Source organism: Oratosquilla oratoria, chromosome 21 (genome assembly GCF_046742065.1).
Source record: "Oratosquilla oratoria isolate Oo_2021 chromosome 21, ASM4674206v1, whole genome shotgun sequence".
NCBI classification, from domain to species: Eukaryota; Metazoa; Arthropoda; class Malacostraca; order Stomatopoda; family Squillidae; genus Oratosquilla; species Oratosquilla oratoria.
Genome location: NC_134797.1, coordinates 57,638,783 through 57,662,809, shown reverse-complemented (window position 1 = coordinate 57,662,809; position 24,027 = coordinate 57,638,783). Strand labels below are relative to the sequence as shown.

The following is a 24,027-nucleotide window of genomic DNA, read 5'->3' as shown; positions in this document are numbered from 1 at the left end:
TAGACCTTGGTTGCAACAAGGGCTTGGTCTTTTCGTAGATCCTCGATCGCGATCCACACGGAAGGATGGTCGTGGCCGATCATCTGTGTGAAAGCTTGATTCCACGCCTCACAATGATTGTTCGTACGATGCCCGCCAGACAAGGTTACTTCGTGTACGTTCCAAAGTTCGGGTGGAAAAAGGGGTGGCGTTCGGCGAATACGAAGTGGCGGTAGCACATCACCTGGGCGTTCGGCAGGCATCTGGATACGACGATATCCTCCAGACACGTAGGTCGCATCGAAATAATCTACCAGACAACTGAGTTGCTCCGGAATAACAGTTCTTAAAAATTCCATCCCCTCCGAAACTCTGTCACATGGCAGGAAAGCCAAGGCATCTAACATAGAACAAAATAATCTACTTTCTCGTCTGTCTTGTACAGTGTCACAAGGCCTAATTCCTGTATCTTCCTCCAGGTGTTCTGCGTTAAGTGGAAAAAACAACCGTGGCACTGAACGTGATCCCCGAGCATTCACAGTCGCAAGTTCGAAATCGGTTGTGATTGTCGTAGGATCAAGGTTGAATCCTAGTCTGTCCACCTTTGTTGTTTTTGATAATTTCCATGTTGAAATATATATATATATATGTATATATATATATATACATATATATATATATATATATATATATATATATCTATATATATATATATATATATATAGAGAGAGAGAGAGAGAGAGAGATGAGCACACACTAATGATATGAATGATACTGTGATGAATGTGGGACTTATATACCCACACCATTAGGGAAGCCTACTTCACACCTTTAATGCAATTAAACACCTCAACCTCACGGAATGTGAAACCAACTCACCGGGCCTTATCTCTGGCCGTGCGCAGCACCCTTCCGTCGGGGTGGGGGGGGGGAGGTACTGGTTCTTCATCACTTTGAACCTGTTCCACGCTTCCGTGAGGTCTAGTGTATCCTCCTTGATGTTCTTCCATAAATTTGATTTAGCCTTGAAGAAGAATAAGCGAAGAAGAATAGAAAATAATAAAGAACAGAAAGAGGAAAAGAAAAAGAATTAAAAAAAAAATAAGAGCAGAAAAATAACCAAATAGTTCAAAAATTCATGATATAGGGTGCTATCACCCACGTCGTAAGAATAGCCTGAGGACTATTCTTACGACTCGTCGTAAAAACAGCCACTGCGTCAAGCTAAATCGGTGATAGTGTCCCGTTCCCTAAGATCTGCAGCAATCGACTTACGTGACATATTGTTAACGTCACCCCTACTTTTATAGCAATATACTTTTATAAATAAGTTACGTTAATAATAAGCATAATTCTTTTTAGAAATTACTATGTAGATGTTCATATTTTATGTTCTATAAAGGCACATAGATTATTATAAATTTATAATAGTTCACTTTAAATAATTATATAATAATTTATAACTAATAGTTTTCCTTGTTATTTTGTATTTATATTATGACTCTCGTGTCAGTTTTTTGGCTTATTACATACCTTATTTTATAAGGTTAAATTTTAGAAGTCGACCTTCTCGTCGACAAAAGAAATTAATGTTAATAAGTGCACCAACTTCATATCATGATGATGGCTGTATTCAAATGGAAGAATTTTTAAGACATAGGAGTAATGCTCTCCTCCAAATTCTCACATTACCCAACAATTGCAAGTGCTGGGCAAATACCGCTAATTTCAATACCGGAATTACCGATGAACAACAATACCGTTACCGAAATTACCGGCAGTTTACCGGTAAAAAGACTCGTGAGGTAGTAGTGGCGTCCCAAGTTCGAGCCGAGTTCGAAAAATCAATGTTTTTGTCCTTTAATAAGCTATATCTCTGGTTCTGATTTACATATTATTTTTATTGTTATGTCATTGTAAAGGGAAAAAGTCATACTTTAATTGGTGCTACAATAGTATGCTATCTACCGCGCGAGTGAGTGTCTGAGGTTGGGTGTGGTGTATAAACTTTTGTCCGCGTCTGTCTGCATGCATGGGTTCATGTTTGGAGGGTGCATGTGGGAGTGAGAGTTTTGTTAATACACACACCACATAATGAGTTTTGACTAATTTGTAACAAATGTTTTCCTAAAACCTAACCTAACCTGACTAATTTGTAATAATTTTTTTCCTAAAAACTGTTTTATGCTTCCTTGTTTTAATACTTATTTCATCAAATTAGCCCAGCACGTGATCCAAAGACCAAGGTGAATACTCAAGGATATATTAGATTTCATTGTCAGCATGTTTTTTATTTATTTCCTCAATTATTTTTTTTTTCATACAAATTAGTTCACATTATTTAGAAACAGAAGCATATTGGCATTTTCATCACTTAAGTATAAATATATATATATATATATATATATATATATATATATATGGGTCTTCGTTTGGTGACACGCGGAATTTTTCGATGAAACTTTCACAATTAATATGGTTTCGTATGCTGATCACAGAAATAACATTAATTCTATTGGAAAAATAAAAAAGTTCCGAAAAACGGTTTTAATGGTAAAATATTACCGAGACCTTATCGGTACATACTTGCTTAATGGTAAAAGTTTAACCGGTAAAATTAGCAGGGCACTGGGCCCGTCACCCAGTACCACCAAGCCGAGACGTGCTTACCGCTCTCTGAGTGTTATGGTATAGCTTATCGAGTTCGGTTGACGGAGCCTTAACGGTAGCAGATTTTTTGCCGGTAAGATACCGTTAAGGTTGTTACCGATAAAACCGGTAACTGCTCTCCAATAATGCCGGGGCAGATTGTATTTAGTGGCCCATACTATATATCTGAAGGGAAATGTGAGAGTTGGGAGGGGGTTATTACTTCTGTTTCGTAACATATCGGCTCCATGTGCTTTACGACAGAATTGCCGTTTGTTTACTATCTTTTCCGTTATGTCACTCAATTTTTATAGTCGGCTGCAATCATTACATTGAAATTCTATTGTATGTATGTGTAGGCAGGGCCGTTTCTAGCTTTGTGGGGGCCTAGGCAAGAGGCAGTTAGGGGCCCTCAAAAGTTAGAGAGCTAGACAGATTGGTATTTCATTTATACCTGTGAAGTTTGCCAAACAGTAATTAAACGATTTCTATATCTTTTGATGGTGTTAAAGGATGCAAGTAACTATTACACCATATTTATTTATTTAAACATTTATTTTAACTTAACATCACAGTCTCTGAATACAAACCACACTTCAAAATATTGGTAACTTAACATCACAGTCTCTGAATACAAACCACACTCCAAAATAGTAGTAACTTAACATCACAGTCTCTGAATACAAACCACCACCAACTGCATTGTATTGGGCTCAAAATCTCTGCTTTCTGGCTTTTTTTTTTACTAGCAAAATCATCAATGATATCTTCATACAACACGTCTTTCCCCACTTCATGGTTGATGCTGATTATTGCAAGACCACTGAGTCGCTCCTGCCCCATAGATGATCTTAAATAGGTCTTGATGAGTTTCAGCTTCGAAAAGCTCCTCTCTGCTGAGGCCACAGTCACAGGCAATTCTCAGTGCAACCCACAGATTGGGATACAATTCCTCAAAATGTTTTTTGTGGATAAAGGTGAGGAGCTCAAGAGCAGTCATTTCGTCTGAGGGCAAACTTGGTAAGTGTTTAACTTCCATAGCCAGTTCCTTTCCATCAATGTCACTTTCATTTCCAGAGGTTAATGTCTTGCATAGTTTGTCACACTGGTTGTTCAATGACTGATCATCCAGTTTCTGGAAATTGAGCAGCACTCCAAATTGGTCTCTTACTTCACTCAGAGTTTTAAATCTATCAGTTAAGGATTGAATGGTAGTGTCAACAACAACATTAAAGAATGTTATTTCTAGCCTCTTCATTGCAGATCTCATCTGCGGCCTCATAAGCAAAGTGTCTTTTTGTACTTCTTAATCTCTTTTCTTTGAGTACAGCCTCTACATTCATTTTCTCACACATATCTTTAGCAGAGACTTGAGCTGAAGTGAATCCAATTCTTCTGTAGTTAGTCAGAGATGTTTTCGCTTTAGTAAGGAGGTCAACTGCCACATCAAGCTGCATTTTAGGAGACTGCAGGAGCTTACTGACATGGTTCACAATGTGTAGAATGTCATACCATATGACTGTGCAAATGATAAATCGGTATGACCCCACCTCTTCTGCCAGACTTTGGGCTTCAACCTTGGTCAGAGGATCAGACACTTCCCTGACCTTCAACAAAGCTTCCCTTATATTAGAGGCCTGATACCGCACAGCTTCTATGCTATTAATACGGCTCTCCCATCTTGTGTCACTCCAGGTCTTGAGTGCAACAGTGACATAATCTTTTAGGATTGCCCATCTTTGTGGTGAGGCTGAAAATAGGTTGTACAGTTTCTAAACAGTGCCGAAATAGCTAGTGGCATCTATTGAAGCTGTTGCTGCATCAGATATCATCAAGTTTAGGGAATGTGCTCCACATGGAACATAGAGTGCACGAGGGTTCTTCTCAAGAAGTCTGGCTTGAACTCCTTTGTTTCTCCCTTTCATGTTGGCACCATTATCATATGATTGTCCTCTGCAATCTTCAAGGAGAATATTCAGTTCCGTCAGTTTCTTTATAATTAGAGATGACAAACCAAGACCTGTTGTTTCAGAAGCTACAAGGAACCCCATAAAATGTTCCTTAATTTCTGGTTTCTTGTCCATTTTGACAGTCCTTATGACGACTGACATCTGTTCTTGATGGTTTACATCGGGAGTACAGTCCAAAATAATTGAATAATATTTGGACTGTTTAACTTCAGTCACCATTGTGTCCATTATTTTAGTACTGATTGAAGCAATAAGTTCATTTTGGATGATATTTCCAAGGTAGCTGGAATGACTGAACTGGCCACTCTCAACACGCTCAATGTGCTGCTTCATGACAGGATCAAATTTAGCAAGCAGCTCCACCTCTTTTAGAAAATTCCCATTATTCTGCTGGTATAACGTGTTTGATGAACCTCTAAATGCAAGATTTCTCTCGGCTAAGGATTGGATAATGGCGATTAAGCGAGTCAGGACATCTCTCCAGCGCCTCTTTTCAGCCTCCAATAGTGTTCTTTCAGCTTGGTCTATTGTCTTTCCAGTTTGCAAACGGAGTTGTAAATCTTTCCAGGTTGCCATGTGCGCTATGTGTGCTGGACTGCTTTCATGACTTTTCAAAAGTGTGCCTATGTTTTTCCAGTCTGTCAGTCCTTCTGTCACTAACTTTTGTTCTTTGGTTGAAAATAATTTACAACAAAAGCAATAGAGAGCATTTTTTGTTTTTGAGTAGATAAGCCAAGTCCGCTTCATCTTTTCTCCATTAACCAATGTTCTACAAAAATAATGATAATGAAAACTTCTTCCGTCTTCTTTTTTTGGGAAATGTGAAATCAGAACTAATCTGAAATGGCCCTCTACCTACTGCATCCGTTCTAAATGCATCAGACAGAATGGTTGGCCAGTTAGCAGGATCTAGTGGTTTAGAATAAATGGGAGGCTGCTCAGAAGTAGATGATGCCTTCTGTGGTTCTGGGGAATGTGGTGGTCTTGGTGGCAGTACAGCTTCCTGGACAGATCCTGATGAATGTGATGGCACTGGAGCATCCTGTTCAGGAAGTTCAGAATATTCCTCTGGCTTGCTGTCTGGAGCTCCAATATATTTTAGAATTGATCCTGCAAAATTACAAATTTCCTTAGATGATTAGGCGTTAGTCTAAAATAATACTCACCATTCAGAAAACATAATAAAACCAAACTTTAATATGTTTCTTTAAATTATTAAATAAACGATAATGAATTACCTTTTTCTTTTTACCATTTTTCTTCGTCAAATTTCTTTTTCTTTCGTTTCTCTGCTCCGCTGAGATAAATTCGTTTTGATGCCATTACGGGAATGATGATTGGCGAGTCTTAGAGTCTAATGTAGGCCTAGCACAGAAATCTGTTAAGTGAAAACCTTATAAATACATGGAATCAATTTTACATACACGATATTCGAGTAGAATAAATATGATTATTTTTATCAGTGTAGGCCTAACACAGATATCTGTAAAGTGTAAACCTTTTAAATACCCCTTAATAAAAATAATTCTACATACACGAAATTCGGGTAGACCTGAAAGGTGAACAGATGGGTGATTGTTGAGCCTGTGGTTATCTTAATATTATATACGAACTAGAGAAACGGACCACACGACAAACGGAATAGAATTCATGTATTTCTGTCACTTCCTTTTGAGCTAACCTCGGTCCTGCCATCTAGTGTTTTTTCATTAGGTAGGTGAAGTGAGAAAATAAATAATCATAATTTTGATAATAAAGAAATAAGCGAATAAATGAATAAGGGATTGGATAAAATATCGATACAAAATCAACAAAATTGAACATATGAACATATATGAACATTGAATATTGAAAAAGGTGGAAAAGGTAAACATTCCATAGAATACAAACATTTCCTATTGTGCATACAAATATAATAAAAGGAATTCCAACTTACAGTCACAGAACACACAAACTTACAAATTTACACTATCAGAAGCTAAGCATGAAGCGACCAAAGAGTAAACAAGAACGCTGGTGATGCCAATTCCAGTGACAAATAAAGCCAAACAATTGGACAAAGAATAGTAAGCTAATGGCCAAAAAGAGTTTGTAATCAACAATTAGTAACATCTGTAGCCATAAGCCCTAGCTTAGTGAACACATAAATGAATAAATAAAGCCAATTAATGCTTACCATATTATATCTTTAGATTAAATAAGATATAGGTGATTTTTAACAAGATAGTATTTTTAGCAGACGATCAAAACATTTCAAACAATAACAAACACTGCAAGAGGCGTGTTGTTTATTTGCGTCGGCGAGCGGGAGAGGCACAGGCTCATATTTGACCTTCGGTAGCGTTACCTAGCCATTGGGCCGGCCGGGGGCCCCCTGGTAGGTTGGGGGCCCTAGGCAATCGCCTATACCGCCTATAGCTAGAAACGGCCCTGTGTGTAGGCAATGATAAAGAAGGGTAGAGAGCCATAATATAAATACAAAATAACATGGAAAACTATCATTTAATTTAAACTATTTTAAGTTTATAATAATTCATGTACCTTTATAGAACATTAAATATAAACATCTATATTGTAATTTTTAAAAAAGACTTAAACTTATTATCAACATAACTTATTTATAAAAGTATATTGCTATAAAAGTAGGGGTGACATTAACAAATTATCACAAGTCGATTGCTGCAGATCCTAGGGAGCGGGACACAATCACCGGTTTTGCTTAACGCAGTGGCTATTTTTGCGAATAGTCGTAAGAATAGTCTTCAGGTTATTCTTAAGACATGGTTGATAAATTGGCGTCAACAGTAGGTTGCGAAACTGCTGCAACGTAGAATGTCCACTCGAAAGACCACTTGAGTTCGGGGTAGTTTAAGTTATTGAAAAAAAAAAAAACAATAATGGTGGGGTATATTGTATTAAGTGACCTATACAGTATAATTGTTGGTAATGTGAGAGTTGGGAGGGGATTATTACTCCTGTTTAATATCAACTCTTCCGTTTGCATGCAGGGTTGCCAGGTGGTTCCAACATTTTGTGGCATTAATTCGTGTGAATTTTGGCATTTTTTGGGCAACACTAATGCCCAATTTGGCAAGCATTTTGGCAATAAAATTATATATATATATATATATATATATATATATATATATAGAGAGAGAGAGAGAGAGAGAGAGAGAGAGAGATTTTTTGGTTTTAATAAATTTATTACGCCCGTGGGCGGCAAACAATAGTACATCTATCACAGCATTGTGTTAGAGGACATGTCATATATTACACACATTCTTTAAATGGAGACATAATACAATAATCATTCAGGATCTCCCGAAATGGTGATGGCGGGATAGTGGTACTATGTAAGTATTTACATACAATCATCATGCCCCGTCTCCGGGGAATATTGTCTGTCACTATGGGTCACTGGAGACAATAATACCAAGGGTGTTCGTGTTAGGACGGTTACACAGCCCGCACGGTGATCACCGTGGCATATCATCCGTCTGGGAGCCCCGTCACACAGGTCGACTCCCAAGTCCGAGCCGAGCACTGACATTATTGTGCCTTCGAACCATGGTCTTGCGTCGGCGTTACTTGTGGCGGTTGGGTAGGTGGTGTCGTATGGGGATATCGGTAGACCGTTCCGCATCTTTCGGTGTGTTGACATGGCATGAGTGGCTGCGTGTACTCGTATCTTGTTTTAAGGCATGATAAGGTGAGCCAAGGTCTAAATATACAGGTCAGACCGTTTGAATTCTTCTGCGCAGCTTCTGACGTCATTAGGGTGGGTCCATTTTCTCTTTGTGAAACACTGAAGAAAACTGTGAAACGCCAAGGAAGACAGGAACTATAATATTTTATATATTATATATATATATATATATATATATGTATATATATTATATATCATATATATTATATATTCATATATATAGACAGGAACTATAATATTTTATATATATTTATATTTTATATAATATTTGTCAGAATATAACGAATTGCGTGGAGCGGTGCGAGCGAAGGCAACGTCATTCTCGAACGACGGACCAGCTTCAACTGACAGCTATAGGACCCGCTAACCCCACTTTGAACAGCCAGGTGACGTTCACGGGCCCGCTGCGCCAACTCCCTCGAAATTCGGTCGGAAGTGGTTAGACCTTATATTCTTAGATCTTGGGGTGAGCATTGCGCGTGACGTCCATGACGTAGGTATAGGCTGCCTTGGTAAGATGGTCCACCGTTTAATAAATTCATTGCTTCTGAGGGCGACAAACAATAGTATATTAGTCATAGTATTATGTAAAGAGATACAAAAGGAGGTATGGTTGGATTTAACAATCAAAATCCCCCAAAATGGGGGTGGCGAGCTAGGAGTGTATCTAAGTTGTCGTCACTAAGTAAATATTTACATACAGTTATCACGTCTTGTCTCTGTGGAATACTGTCTGTCACAATGGGGCATTGGAGACAGTAATGTTCAAGAGTGTTGGCGTTAGGGCGGTTACACAGCCTGCATGATGAGTAATGTGGCATATCTTCCGCCTGGGATATTTGCCACACAGGTCGATATCCGAGTCTGAGCCGAGCACTGATAACATTGCGTCTCCGTACCATGGGTCCGCGTCGACGATACTTGTGGCGGCTGGGTAGGAAGTGGTCGTGGTGTTGAATGGAGACACTGGTGGCTCGTTCCGCATCCCTTCGGCGTGTTGTTATGGTGTGAGTGGCTGCGTGTATTCTGTTTTTGAGGCATGTGAGAGAGGGTACTACGCGTTCGTTGTCTAAGACGAAGGCACAAGCTGCTTTGGCAAGACGGTCCACCGTGTCATTGCCAGCAAGGTCGACGTGTGAGGGTACCCATATGAAAGATACGGCCATAGATGCTTCATGAACAACGGCGAGTTGGGTCAGTATGGCCTGTACAACACGATAGTAGTTGGGTCTGGGTGAGGAGAGGGCGTGTAGAGCTGGTTGGGAGTCACAAACGATCACACCATTTACGTTACAGTCTACAAGATATGTTACTGCGTCGAGGATTCCGTGTAGCTCACAAAACGTGGAGCTTGATGTGACAGGTAACCTGCGGCCAATCCATCCAGCTTCCACAGGTGGCTGTAAGGTGGGTGAGTACATGGCACACGCTGCTCTTCCATCAGCCTGTACTGAGCCATCCACGTAGACGACATGTGCTGCGAGGATCTTTGAGGATACGCTGTCGATGGTCTCTAGTGCTAGTTGCTTTTGAAGTGCAGAAAGGTCATCTTTGGAGGTTGGTGTGAAGGTGACGTTAGGGAGGGAGATTCGCCACGGGGGCAAGTCGGGTTCAACCGTTTCTTCAGGGACGTAGAGGTCAAGGTTTCTAAGTGTGTTGCACACTGTAGTGACGAGGTTGCGGCCTCCTGGTCGAAGTGGGAGGCGGGGTGCACCGTCAGGTTCGAGCGACGCTCTGATGGTAGCAGTAAAGTTGGGACAGATAGGGCGATTGGAGGCATTTTACAGAGAGAATGGCCATGTTAGCATATATTCTCTCTACGAGCGAGGGTAGACCAAGTTCACTTTGCATGTTAACGATGCGAGTCGAAGGAGGGCAACCTAAGATATATCTCATTATTCTATTTTTCGAGAGGTTCCAAAGCTCTCCTGGGAAGTTGACAAAGGGCAGGTGATAAGTAGTCAACGAGTGATCGAAGAAATGTGGTGTATAGAGTTCTGACCATTGGTAATGAAATGCCGGTGGAATTTGTGGCAAGCCACTTGATAGGGGTAAAACGGGCCTGCAGACGATCAAGGAGATCATTAACAAGGGGATGGATACGTTGTCGAGTCGGTATGGCTGGAGTGATCCGGGCTGGTACTCCAAGGTATGTGTACTGTGTGCAATGAGGGAGAGCATCACCTCCCGTGTTGAACGTCGGTAGTGCTTGGAGAGTACGAGATGAAAATATTCTGCTTTTCTCAGGGTAAATGATGAGACCACAAGCGGTAGTTGACGTGTAGAAGCCATTGAGGACGAATTGGAGGTCAGTGGGCGAGTTGGAATGGATGCAGATGTCGTCCGCGTAGCAGAGAAGGGTTGTACCGGGAACGTTAGGAAGAAGTGAGAGTAAGCGGTGCATCAAGACGTCAAAAAGAAATGGACTTAGTACGCCACCTTGCGGGGTACCGAGTTCGAACTGCTCGTAGGAACTGCACACACCTCGAAAGAGAACACGTGACTTCCTGTTACTCAGATAACCTCGAATCCATCGAAGGAGGTTTCCTTTCACTCCGAAGGTAACCAGCTGGTCAAGAATTATTTCATGGTTGGCTACATCGAAAGCACTTTTGAGGTCCAGGAAGGCAACTACGCTGGTGGGAGAGAGGCGGGTGTAGAGCTCAGTAAGGCAGTGGTGCGTACTTCGACGTGGGAGGAAACCATACAGCTGCGGGGAGAGTTGACCTTGTAGACGATTCATGAGCCGGGCAAGGATGATACGTTCAAGCACCTTGCTGAAGCATGAAGTTAGGGAAATGGGCCTGAATTTATCAGTACCTGGTTTCGGTATCGGAACAATCGTGCTTAAAGTCCAGGCTGCAGGTACATGTCCACGAAGGAGGCAGAGGTTGAAGAGGCGAAGGAGGGGGTTGCCAGGAACTTCCAGTAGGAGTCGGAGCACTTGGTATGTAATGCCGTCATCCCCGGGGGCAGAATTTTTTGTATTAGTTATGGCTAGTCGTAATTCATTCTCCGTAATCGGGACGTCGTCTTCTTCATCTGAGTGGAGAAGTGCAGCCATTAGGTGGAGATTACGGGTGTTGCGACGAGTGGAGAGTGCCTCTTGGATATGCGTAGGAAGATTGTTAGTCTGTGACTGTGACGACCATAAAGTAATGAGGTCCTGGGCGTAGGCGTCTGGACTGTGATGGAGGGCGCTGGGAGGTTGCTTCTTAACGACCCTTTTTACAAGGCGCCACATGGTCGCGATACTAGTCTGGTGATTTATGGAATCAGTGTATTTCTGCCAAGACTCTGTGTAGGCACAGTTCTGGAGGGCGACCATATTATCCCGTGCTATTTGGTACTGATGTAAAGAATCAGGTGTGGGTTGCGTCTGAAAAGTATGACCAGTAGTCTGTGTAGCTCTCTCCGCTTGGATAATACGGTGGTCCAACGTCCATGAGTGAGGTACAGGTCGGCGTGGTAGGTGAGCTTTGGTTACATAGCGGCTGTAGAAGTCGTGTGTGGTATTCACTAAGGACGTGTATAGTGCGTCGGGGGATAGGAAGTCAAATGTGGGAAGGAGACTAGAGATGTACGAAATATACGTAGGGCAATATTTAGGAGGAATGGATATACGGGTCCGGTGATGAGGAGTTGGAATCCGAGATGGTATGGAGTAGTATAAACTAAGAGCAATATGGTCGGAGAAGAGAGAAGGAATTGCTTGACAGGCGACACGGGATGGCACGAGGCCAGACGTGATGATGTGGTCAACTGTGCCTCCACGTGCATGTGTGGCTCCACCAGTTTCCCATCGTGTGAGTCGGTACCGATGTATGTAGTTGAGTAGAGGGATTCCACTACGGTTGGGGACAGGGGAGGCATCACCAAGAGCAGGATGTCGAGCGTTGAAATCCCCCATATAAATCATTCCACGATTTGTAGGTACTGGGAGGGCAACAAGATTAATAACACCAGGGGCAGAGTATACGTTGCAAAGTCGAAGTTTACCATTGCCCACAGTGACTTCAATTAACTGAAAGGTCATAGTAGTATCCCTGGAGCATCGAAGGAGCTTGTGTGGCATGGATGCGTGGACGTAAGAAATGAGGCCATTCCTGGCTGGATGTATGTACGAGACATAGCCAGACAGCGTAGGTGCTGTGTCGCATGGCTGAGCACCACCGGGAAAGGCTTCTTGAATAAATATTATCTGGGGGTGATGGCGATGGACATATGCCTTGAGTGTAGTGAGTTTCGTGTTATGGCGTATTCCGAAAGCATTCCAGGAGATGACGTGAAGCGATACGAGATCAGAGAATCTTATTACTATGTGCTTTGCGAGAGCCGGATGAGGTTGGTGTTTGAATGTGGGCGCTGCCAGGCGGAGCATGGGTAGAGGAGTTCAAAGGCGACGAGAGCTTCTCTAGATGGGAGGCAACTGTATCAAGTCGCTCTGTAAGGGCTGTGACAGAGGTGATAACAACTTTGTGAGATTCAACTAGACTGGCAAGTGTGGTTGCTGTGGTAGCCTGTTGGTTAACTAAACTTTCGATACGGGCATCTATGGCATCGAATCGCTTCGTGAGGGCTGAACAGCGGGATTCGAGAGATGCAACAGCTTGGCGAAGAGCTTGTACTTCAGCAGAGTCCGTGGTGCTGGGCGTCGTGAGAGAGGTGGCTGGAAGTGGTGGTGGTAGTGATGATAGTGGTGGTCCAAGTCTTTGGGAAGTGGCCGTGGGTGTTCGCTTAGTACAGCCATGCCAAACGTTGACCCCTGGTTTATGGCATCGGGGGCACTTCCATCGGGATGTGTCTGGTGGTGGGGATATGGAAGGTTCTGAGGTAGATGCGGAGTCGTCGGACGTGGTGGGTGGAGTGGGTGGGCGGTGAGGGCAGGAACGAGTGTCATGATTCTCCGCGCACCAGGCACACTTTGCGGGAGCGGAGCAGTATCTTGAGATATGTTTGAAGCCCCAGCATTTATAGCACCATGGAATTTCATCTTTCATTTTGCGAAGCTCACAGGGAGGGAGGAAATGTAGGAAGGGGAACTCTAAGGTAGGCGGCGGTGGTTCAAGTAGGCTCCACGTGATGACTAGTCGGTTGATTGGCGTCCCATTTTGGACGAATCTGCGAGCTGTATGTATCCCTGGATATTCCTTGGCATGAGAGGCATCGATGCTGACAGGGTATCGAGTGAGGAGGTATGTAGGGAATTTACGTGGTCTTTCCGTGGAGTCCTGGATGACTAGGCGTAAAGATAATATTTCCCTACTCGTGATACTTTTAATGATGTCTTGTCGTTGTCTTGAAACATAGACGAAACGAGATGTAATAGCTGACATCTTCACCTCAGCCAGCTCACGATCGAGACGGAAAGACTTGGCAACGTTGGAGAGCCACCGAAGTTTCACGTCACAGCTTGAGTTGTCAGGGAAAGTTAATTTGACATATTTCTCTCTGGGAGCAAAGGCGGGAGCCTGTGACGGCGAAGTATAAGACGAGATTGGGGGGGGTAGGGGTGGGAGATGGTGTGATATCATAAGCTTGTGGCTCTGTCATTGGATTCTTCTTCGATGATTTAGCAGCAGGAGAAGGTGGTGGGCTGCTATTATTGGAGACTTCATTTAGAGTGCGTTTAGCGGGGGTAAATGGTTGTGGTGCAGAGTTGCCAGATGCAGGAGAATTCCCTTGAGCGTGATGGTTGTAAGTCGTAAGTGGGGGCCATATGTTAATTGGATCTTCATCGTCACTCATATCGAGATCGGCTTCAACGATGGAAATAGCCTGTGGCCCTGAGTAGTCCATGATTACCACACGTTAAGATTATTCACAGGAGTTCAGGATTTATGAGGCAGTATGCAGGGAGAGCGATTCATCCATGTCGTCACAAACCTCTTACTGCGCATGCGCAGACTTGGCCGCCCCTGACCAGGAAGGTCGGAGGGATAATGTTTTCACAGCTATAGACTAAATTAGTTAATGTTCACACACCGTGATCACAAAAAATGGTAGAGGTGGTCTTATAATATCTCACAGCGCACAACGAAGGGTTGGAACACAATAACACTGCCGGAATTCTAACAAAGAGCACGGAGCTCAAAACTGTAGGACCGGTCACACGCCATATTTGTTTTCCTCGAGCTATATATATATATAGAGAGAGAGTGGAGTAGTTACTTGGAAATGGAAGAATATTCTTCTACTTCATCTCTATGAAAACCAAGAATTTTTATCAATGTAAAACCAATAAATTGGAAATAAGTAACTACATACCAGTAATTAAAAATAAGGGATAAAGTCTAGGCATGTGTCCAGACACTTTTTTTGAAAATGATTAAGTCATAGGCAGGAGAAAATACAGAAACAGGTACAAAACTAAACAAGTTTTTTTTTAACTCCAGGAATTAGGCAATTTCTCCATCAATATGAAACCTCTTACCATCTTCATCCACATCAAAACTAGGTTAATCATACATATAAAAAAATCTGTATAAATAAGGTTTGATTCCCTCCATTATCCAGCAAAATTTATCAAAGGCATCTTATCTCAAAAGACAATGGAACAAAAATTGATCCATACTATTTGGTATTTTAACTAAAATATATAATAGAAAATAAAAGTTTGATTCCTTCTATTATCCAGCAAAATTTGTCAAGACATTTCATAAGACATTTACTAAAATTGACACATGTATTGTATCTAGGTATATTATAGAAAATAAAGCTTGATTCCTTCCATTATCCAGCAAAATTTATAAAAAAAAAAAAAAAAATTGTTGCAAAAGACACTGGAACAAAAATTGACTCATACTATTTGGTATTTTAACAAAGATATATTATATAAAATAAATAAAGTTTTATTCCTTCCATTATGTAGCAAAATTTATCAAAACATTTCATAAGACACTGAACTAAAATGTATTATTATAGAAATAGCCTCTTTGTCTGCTTTACACACTCAGTCACCTTTAGAGCATAAAATTATCATCATCCATATCAAGATGGTCAAGTATTCCTTCTACCTGTTCTTCTTGTGTTTGATCTTGTGCCTTATTATACATACATTGAAGTTTTGTAGCATGTCGTCTGTCACTGAAATTTCTGCAACATGAGTTATTTGTTATCAAATGAGATTTTATCATTAGAATGCTGTTCAAAAGGTCACAGCTAATTTTGTTTCTTAATTTACTTTTCACAATTGTGACATGGCTGAACATTCTTTCTACAAATGCATTTGATATAGGCAGACAAAGCAGACAAAACTTTAGCAAGATCTCGAAAGCAAGGTGAGCCAATGGCATTTGTGTGATTGTATATATAACACCAAAAGGCATTCATGTCATTGAGATCAACATCATATGCTCTCCAATCAATTATATACATTTTTCAAAATTTGGCATTTATATGACAAAACTACAAAAGTGCCATAAGATTTTGGCAGTTTTTTAAGAGAGCCATTTTATGGCACATTGTGCCAAATTTGGCACCACCTGGCAACCCTAATTGCACGCAGCCTCCCGTACTACGTGAAAGAGTATCTGGTCTCTATTGTATTTCTCAACATGGTTGCCATGTGCCGATCAAGTATTCGACATTTAAAATTTATTTTTATAATCTGATATGTAAATGCCACATTATGGGCGAAAGCCATAATATAAATACAAAATAATAAGGAAAACTATTAGTTATAAATTATTATATAATCATTTAAAGTTATTATATTATAAATTTATAATAATTTATGTGCCTTTATAAAACATAAACATCTAAATAGTAATATCTAAAAAGACTTATGCTTATTATTAACATAACTTATTTATAAAAGTATATTGCTATAAAAGTAGGGGTGACGTTAACAAATTGTAACGTAAGTCGATTGCTGCAGATCCTAGGGAACGGGACACTATCACCGGTTTCGCTACACAGTGGCTATTTTTACGACTAGTCGTAAGAAAAGTCCTCAGGCTATTACGATGTGGTTGATAGCACCCTATATAATAAACTTTTTAACTATTTAGTTTTTTCTTTTTCTTTTATCTCTCTCTCTTCTTTAATTTTTTCTATTCTTCTTCGCTTGTTCTTCTCCAAATCGTCTTCGTCTTTTCTTCTTTTTTTAGCCTTCTTTACTCTTTCGTGGGCTGGTATAGAGACAATTATATTTTCAGACACAAAAATCTAAACGTGAGTATAAAATTAAAGCTATTCTATAAAAGAAGCTGTTTTATTTGTAAAAATAAAATTTCTAAGATAAATCATAAAACATTCATTTAAATAAAAGTTATATGTAAAAAAAATGTAATAGATTTTTTATAAAAAAAATATTAATATTGTTTTTTGGGGTAATATTGTATTAGAATTGACTTATACTTGAAATATATTGATAAATTCTTATATTATTAAGGGAGTTTTGAATTTGTATCCTGAGAAGACGTGACCATCCTTAGTGGACGGACAACTGCATTTAAGCGAACGAGACTGGCCTTCCAACGGCATAGAGGGAAGGCTAGGAGGCTGCCTATACTGCTATGAAGTAGACCAAAGCTAAATTAAATTTATGGAAGATCACCAATGAGGATACACTAGACCTCACGGAAGCGTGGAACAGGTTCAAAGTGATAAAGAACCAATGCAAAAGGAACACATAACAGACTGGTCGACATCATACAGAAATAATAGACGAGAGGAAATCGCCATAGCAAGACTGAGGATGAATTCGACCTACCTCACCCACGTACACCCATATATAAATGGCGTATTTCCTCCCCAATGCAACACCTGCAACACCATATTATCCATAAGACACATTCTCATACACTGCTCAAAATATAACACACAGCGCCAAGCGCTTACACAGCACTGCAAACTTAAAAAGCTTCATCTAAACACCACAAATCTTTTGGCTAATGACCGTTCACTGATCGACAAAGTAGTATTTTATTTGCGCACAACAGGACTATTGTGGAATTTGTAATGGTAGATTTAAAAGGATCGCAGGTTCACATCAGGCTTAATGACCTCATTATAGGTCGATAGCCTCGGATTGGAATCAAATCACGGTTTGCGGCAGGGCTGTGAAACCCGCAGCCTCCGTCCGCTACCTCGGGGTTACCTTCCAATGCGACGGACGGCGGAACAAACGCCTGCAGCAAGTCTGCCTCAGTGCCCGACGGGCCCTCAATCTCATCAGGGCCATCCGTCGAGAGAAATGGGGCGAACGCAAGGAAACCCTGATTCCTATCATACATAACCTGGTGCGCTCCCGCCTCCTCTTCGGCGCCATTGCCCTCCACGATCTCCCCTAGACGGCTGTGGAAAAAATGGCACGGGTGGAGTGCCACGCGCTCCGCCTGGGGCTAGGCCTATCACAGGGTGTACCTCAAGCCCAAGTGTACAATGAACCCGGCCTCCTACCACTGTGGCACCGCCTAAAGGGACGCATGTACCTATCTTTTCAGCTCCACGAGAGTACCAAATTCCACCGACGAGGAGATGTATGAGATCTGGAACTCAGCCTCCACCCCCGTCTCAGTGAGGGAACTCTGCAAGACGGCCAAAATACAACCTGGCGAGCGCCGACGAATAGCCGAATGCCAGGTAGACCCTTGCTCCTCCTGAGGTGGAGCTACAACTCCCAGGACTTAGCCGCCGAGACGACCCCCACATGCTAGCAGCATGTGCAAGGGAGGTGATTACTCTGAAGTACCCCGATGACTTTCTGGCATACACGGACAGATCGGTGCTAAGCGACGGCCGCACAGGAGCAGGCATCTACCTGCAGGACACTAAGGACACCTTCTCTTTGAATCTCCCCCCCCCCACCACCACCATCCTCACGGCCGAGCTCATTGCCATCCGTGAGACAATACGAAAAACTATCGCCCTACCTCACTCGCCTACGCAGGTAACGGTGTTCTGGGATTCAAAATCCAGTCTGGCAGCAATCCAAAATGGAAGATGCAAGTCACGGCCCGACATCCTTAAAGACGTCCTGAGCCCCTTGACCGAGGCCGACAGGCTGGGCGTTCTCCTCAGATTCCAATGGATCCCCTCGCATGTGGGCCTCCACGGAAATGAGATGGCAGACAATGCTGCCAAGCTAGGTGCTTCATCACCTGAAGACGACGTCATCCTACTCCAGATCTCAGCAAATGACATCTTCCGGAAGATTGACCTTGCTGCCTGGGACCTTTGGAAATTGGAGTACCACTCTACCGCTGCTGCCCAAGGATGGCCCCTCAAGACCTGCCTCGGACCGACCCCGCCCACCTTCACCTCCCTGCCTCCGCACATTGTAGCGACAATTAGCAGGATACGGGTAAATCACTGGCGCATCCAATATACTTACAGTATACTGATTCACGCTGCACCTGTGGCACAGAAACCCCCGTGATGAGCCCTCGCGGCCAAACTCGCCTACTCCTCCCTAGTTGGAGGACCGATATAAGCACCCACCCACACACGCATCTGCTTAAATACAACTCATGTATACACCCACACTCGCGAGTGTTAGACGCTACCCGGTAATTACACATACTTTCATCAAGTTACTCAAAAAACTTTAAGCCAGTCCCTAAATAGGCTAGCTCCGCTGGGACTAAATGTAAAAACACTACCACACAAAACTAATTGTAGTTGTTGTTTTATAATAGTTTAATTTAATTTTGGGTAGGCGTTTTATACACCTCTACAAATTTCGAGTGCACAAAAATGTGTTTTAGAAAACGGTTTTGGGATCAATAATGGAATCATATAATATTCAAATGGTTACGTGATCTATTCACTACATGATGTACATGGAGTTACTTTAAGAAAGTTATCTTGAACTTTTCCCTCACTTGAAATAAATAATTTGGGCACACACACACACACACACACAATCATATATATATATATATATATATATATATATATATATATATATATATATATATATATATATATATATATATATACAGCAGTTGTGTCTCTGTAGGAATCACAGTAAATGATAAAAAAAAAAAAAATCCACCATTTCGTGAACGAGCATCTATAACCAACGCCCCACACAAATATAGACCACCAAATACAATATAAAACAACCTTAGTATTATTCTGTTCAAACTTTTACGATAACTTATCCCACCCACAGGAACACACACACTCAGATCGCAAAACAAGCTCTATGCAACAGAATGCCAAAACTTGTACTACACCAAATTCCCCCATCCCCCGGAAATAAAACCAGAATATTAACCACCTCGCAATAAAACAATAATAAACACAATTGGCTTATCAACAAATACAGTACACCATCTGTCCTTGATGCAGCCACCACATAAAAGACAGAATATCTTGTACTACATTATCCAAGCATGCTCTCCCAGGCAGCAACACCAATTTTCTTCATTAAGTGATTAGGCTAAACAGATGATTGTGTCCTGTTCTCTAGGATCTGAAGCAATCGACTTACGTGACAGAATTTATTAAGGTCACCCCTACTTTTATAGTAATATACATTTATAAATGATTTATGTAAATAATAAGCTTAAGTCTTTTTAAAAATTATTAAGTAAATGTTAATATTTTATTTTTTATTTATATAAACAAAAATATATAACTTTATAATAGGTAAATTTAAATACTTGTATAATAATTTATTACTAATACTTTTCCTTGTTATTTTGTATTTAGAATATGGCTTTCCACAATAAATAGTAATATTTCCAAAATCTAAATTAAAAATGTTATATGTCGGCCTTTGAGTCGACAGATGATATTGTAATATAGATATATTAATGAGTTGGAGTGGGGATTGCAAGCGAATGAAAGAGTTGTTGTGAAACACATGGAGTCAGTAATTTAGAGAACAAGTAATAATCCCCACTCAACTCTTACATCACCCCCTACAAATATACTCTACAGGCTACTAAATATACTTTACCCCAGTATTATTCTGTTCAGTTTTTTTTTTTTCGATAACTTAACTACCCCGAGCTCAACTGGTCGTTCGAGTGGACATTCTACGTTGAGACAGTTTCGCAACCTTATTATTGACGCACGTATATCTTCTGATGAACATAAATTACTACAAATCATTATTTAACCTAACCATTAACCAGCATCGGTTACAGGTCAGTATGGCTACTGGAAGAAAGAAGAGGGAATTAACGGATTGATTGATTCAACGATTAGGCATAATGGCCACTTGAAGACCAGCTTATTTTCTTAGAGCACATGCATGCTAGCAATGTAAGCACATGATTTTAACCATGAATATGCAGGAAAATGTTTACCAGTTCAGTGAAGTTCTATTTCTAAGTTTAGACAAGTTCCAAACACATGAATGATGGCTCAGCAAATAGATAATCTACAGTATATCATGCCGAGTAATAAGGTGCCTAATTAGTCTCGCCTGTGCCTATCTTGTAGTTGCATTTATTCGTTTAGCTGTTCATGCATTTATTAATCATTGTTATTACTTTTTAATCATCAAGATAAATCAAGCTCAAGATAAATCGTGGTCCCCACACAACGTCTAAATACATAGACGGGTACTAGTACTTCATCTGAGTGAAGCACATTTGTCTGGGAAAGACTTTTGGTTATAACACGAAAACTCGAGAGAAAACAAGTTACCCAAGTCTGGATTCAGCAATTCGTCCTCTGCTTCACTCAGATGAAATACCGGTACCCATTTGGAAGATGAAAGTGATGCATGTATATCAGGTGATAATCATGTACATAACAGTGATGGACTGTCGATACAGCAACTAAGAACGCGAAAACTCCAACCAGGCAGAACAGAGTGATTTGGTTAGGGACATATGCCTGTCAGAGGAGTTATCAGACATGTTAACCTTTAGACGTAGATTAAATTATGCTGCAGGAAGAAATAGTAACTCTTAATGGGAACAAGGAAAAAGATCTGGCATTCTTTAAAACTGAAAAGGTTGTTTTTTTCTAGCGACGTGACATCGTTGTTAAAAGCGATTGGTGTTCTACAATAGCGACTCTTTATAGATAGTTCAAAGAAGACCCCAATATGTGATTTGCTCCAGAATGGAAACTTTTTAGGTGTATTGGTCACTGTGCACTTGAAAGAGAAGCATTAAAACATAAAACCTGCATTAGATTTACTCAAATATGATTAACACAATTGGGTCATATGTGTGGATGTGGAAATGGTTAAGTTTTTAATTGGCCAAAAAAGGGGAGTATACAAAATATTCGTGTTTTCTGCGCCAACCGGTTAGCCAAGCAAAATATAAACAGGAGAATTACTCAGCAGAAGGGTAATCCATGATGACACACAATTACGGGAAACTCAGAACTCAGAATGCCAAAATGAGAAGTTAGAATGGAATTAATACCATAGATCATTTTAGGATAAAATCATTGGTGACAAAGTAGCGGGTACAAAGTCAGTTAAGAAGTAGAAAGAATAGATGAACATATACAAATGGGTAACTCAATGAGTACTTAATGGTAGGTCAGACTAGGGACGAACAGAAAGAAAGGGTCGGAGGTAGCGATTACAAAGGCGGAGCATGCCGACAGGATACCTTTTGATCCATATCTAGGTCGGATGCGAAAAAAAAAAATATTAATAATAAAATAATAAATAAAAACTATGATAATGTAAATAACAAATAAAATACATAAATAAATGCATAGGTATAGTTAAATAATAAACAAACAGGTAAAAAGTAAATAATAATCAATTGACATATAACTAATAATAAATGAAAATCAGACAGACAAATGATAACAAAACAAAAACAAATAATATAAGATAAATTATAATCATTACAGCATCTTAGGTATTTATCTAAATGATTCTTAAAGCTTCGAACTGAACTACATTGCACTACCTGTGCAGGAAGTTTATTCCATTCATTAACTACACGGTTGGCAAAGTTGTTTCTACCTACTTCCAAATTGAATATATTTCCGGACAGTTTGAGACCATTGTTTCTTGTCTGATTCTCATTCAATGTAAAAATTTGGTCACTTTTGATGTTGTCAATTCCCTTTAGAATTTTAAAGACCTGTATCAAGTCACCTGTAAGTCTACGCTTTTTTAGGGAAAGCAGATTCATATGTTTTAGTCGATTTTCGTATGATTTATTTTTGATATTTGGAATCAGTTTTGTGGCTCGCCGTTGTACTTTTTCCAGTCTGTCAATGTCTTTAATGAGATTCGGTGACCATACTGAAACAGCATATTCCAAATGTGGACGAACTAACGATTTATATAGCTTGTTAATGAGTGATGGACTTTTGAAATCAAAAGATCGCGCAATCAGTCCTAGAATCTGATTTGCTTTCTCAGAGGCTGAAATACACTGCTTGGATGATTTGAGGTCGTTACTGATAATTACGCAGAGATCTTTTTCACTATCCACTTTTGTTAACGAATTTCCAAATAACTTGTAATCGTACTTACTGTTATTTTTACCTATGTGCATTACCTTGCATTTACTTGTGTTAAATTTCATTAGCCACTTTTCAGACCATTGCTGTAATTGGTCTAAATCTTCTTGAATATCTAATTGGTTTGAGTGATCATTTGCCACTCCGCACAGTTTTGTATCATCAGCAAATTTGGAAACAGTAGATTTTAGTCCATGGTCTATATCATTTATATATACTATGAATAGAAGTGGCCCAAGAACGGAACCCTGAGGAACTCCACTTGCAACACTTTTCCATCCAGAAGTTTTTCCATTTAGAACAACTCTCTGTTTTCGACCATTCAACCAATTACTAGTCCAACCTATTAGGCTACCACTTATTCCATGCAAAGCTAATTTAGTAAGTAGTCTTTCGTGTGGGACGGTATCAAAAGCTTTTGCAAAGTCTAATATACTAAATCTATATTGTTTCTTTTGTCATAATTCGAGATAACTGTGTTGTAGAATTCGAGTAAGTTAGTCACGCAAGAACGTTTCCGTCTGAAACCATGCTGGCTATCATTTATCAAACGGTTACTTTCTAAATGATGTTCGATAGCATCTCTGATGATAGTTTCCATTATTTTTCCTACGATTGAAGTCAAACTTATAGGCCTATAGTTATTTGGTTTCTTTTTGTCACCTTTTTTGAATATGGGAGTAACGTTAGCTAGCTTCCATTCTCTTGGGACATCTCCGGATATGATGGATTTCTTGAAAATAATTTCTAATGGAACAACAATCTCATTTTTCATTTCCTTTAAGATTCTTGGATGCCAACCGTCAGGCCCTGGTGTTATATTAACTTTGAGTTTGTCTATACACCTTTTAATTTTTTCTTTTGTTATATTTACCGTAGTAAGTTTACCCTAGACTTTTCACAGGTTTCAGTTTGGAATTCACCTTGAGGTGTTTCGTTTACGAATACCGAGCTAAAATAATTGTTTAAGATATTACACATTCCTTCATTTGAATATTCAAGTTGACCGTCAGCAGATAATAGTGGACCAATGTGATTCCTAACAACCTTTTTATCTCTAATGTAACTATAGAATTCTTTGGGATTCTCTTTGGATTTATCAGCGATGTTCATTTCGTATTGTCGTTTTCTTTTTCTTATTGTCTTATAAGCCTGTCTCTTTTTAGCAATACTTTTTTCAGTTTCTTTGTCGAGCCTGATTTGGGGGACGTCTGTCCTTAAAAGGAATGTAAGTTTGAATCATCTTAGTGAGCTTCCGTGTGATTAAATTATATTTCTATAATAACGTGTCTGAGTGTAGTTTAAGAATGTGTACAT

At 40.2% G+C, this 24,027-nt stretch overlaps 1 protein-coding gene across 3 annotated transcripts; it reads right to left on the bottom strand.

Moving 5' to 3' along the window:
• Positions 1–3,164: 3,164 nt before the first annotated feature.
• LOC143036950 (zinc finger MYM-type protein 1-like) lies at positions 3,165–7,026 on the bottom strand. Of its 3 annotated transcripts, XM_076204987.1 has the most exons (3): positions 6,775–7,026; positions 5,837–5,976; positions 3,165–5,708 (listed from the first exon to the last, which is right to left on the bottom strand). In XM_076204987.1, the coding sequence occupies exon 3, from the start codon at positions 5,343–5,345 to the stop codon at positions 4,401–4,403; it is 945 nt and encodes a 314-aa protein (XP_076061102.1). In that variant the 5' UTR covers positions 5,346–5,708; positions 5,837–5,976; positions 6,775–7,026; the 3' UTR covers positions 3,165–4,400. The 3 variants fall into 3 exon arrangements, with proteins under 3 accessions (XP_076061102.1, XP_076061101.1, XP_076061104.1); XM_076204986.1 differs by having other exon boundaries at positions 5,837–7,026; XM_076204989.1 differs by having other exon boundaries at positions 5,851–7,026.
• Positions 7,027–24,027: the final 17,001 nt, after the last annotated feature.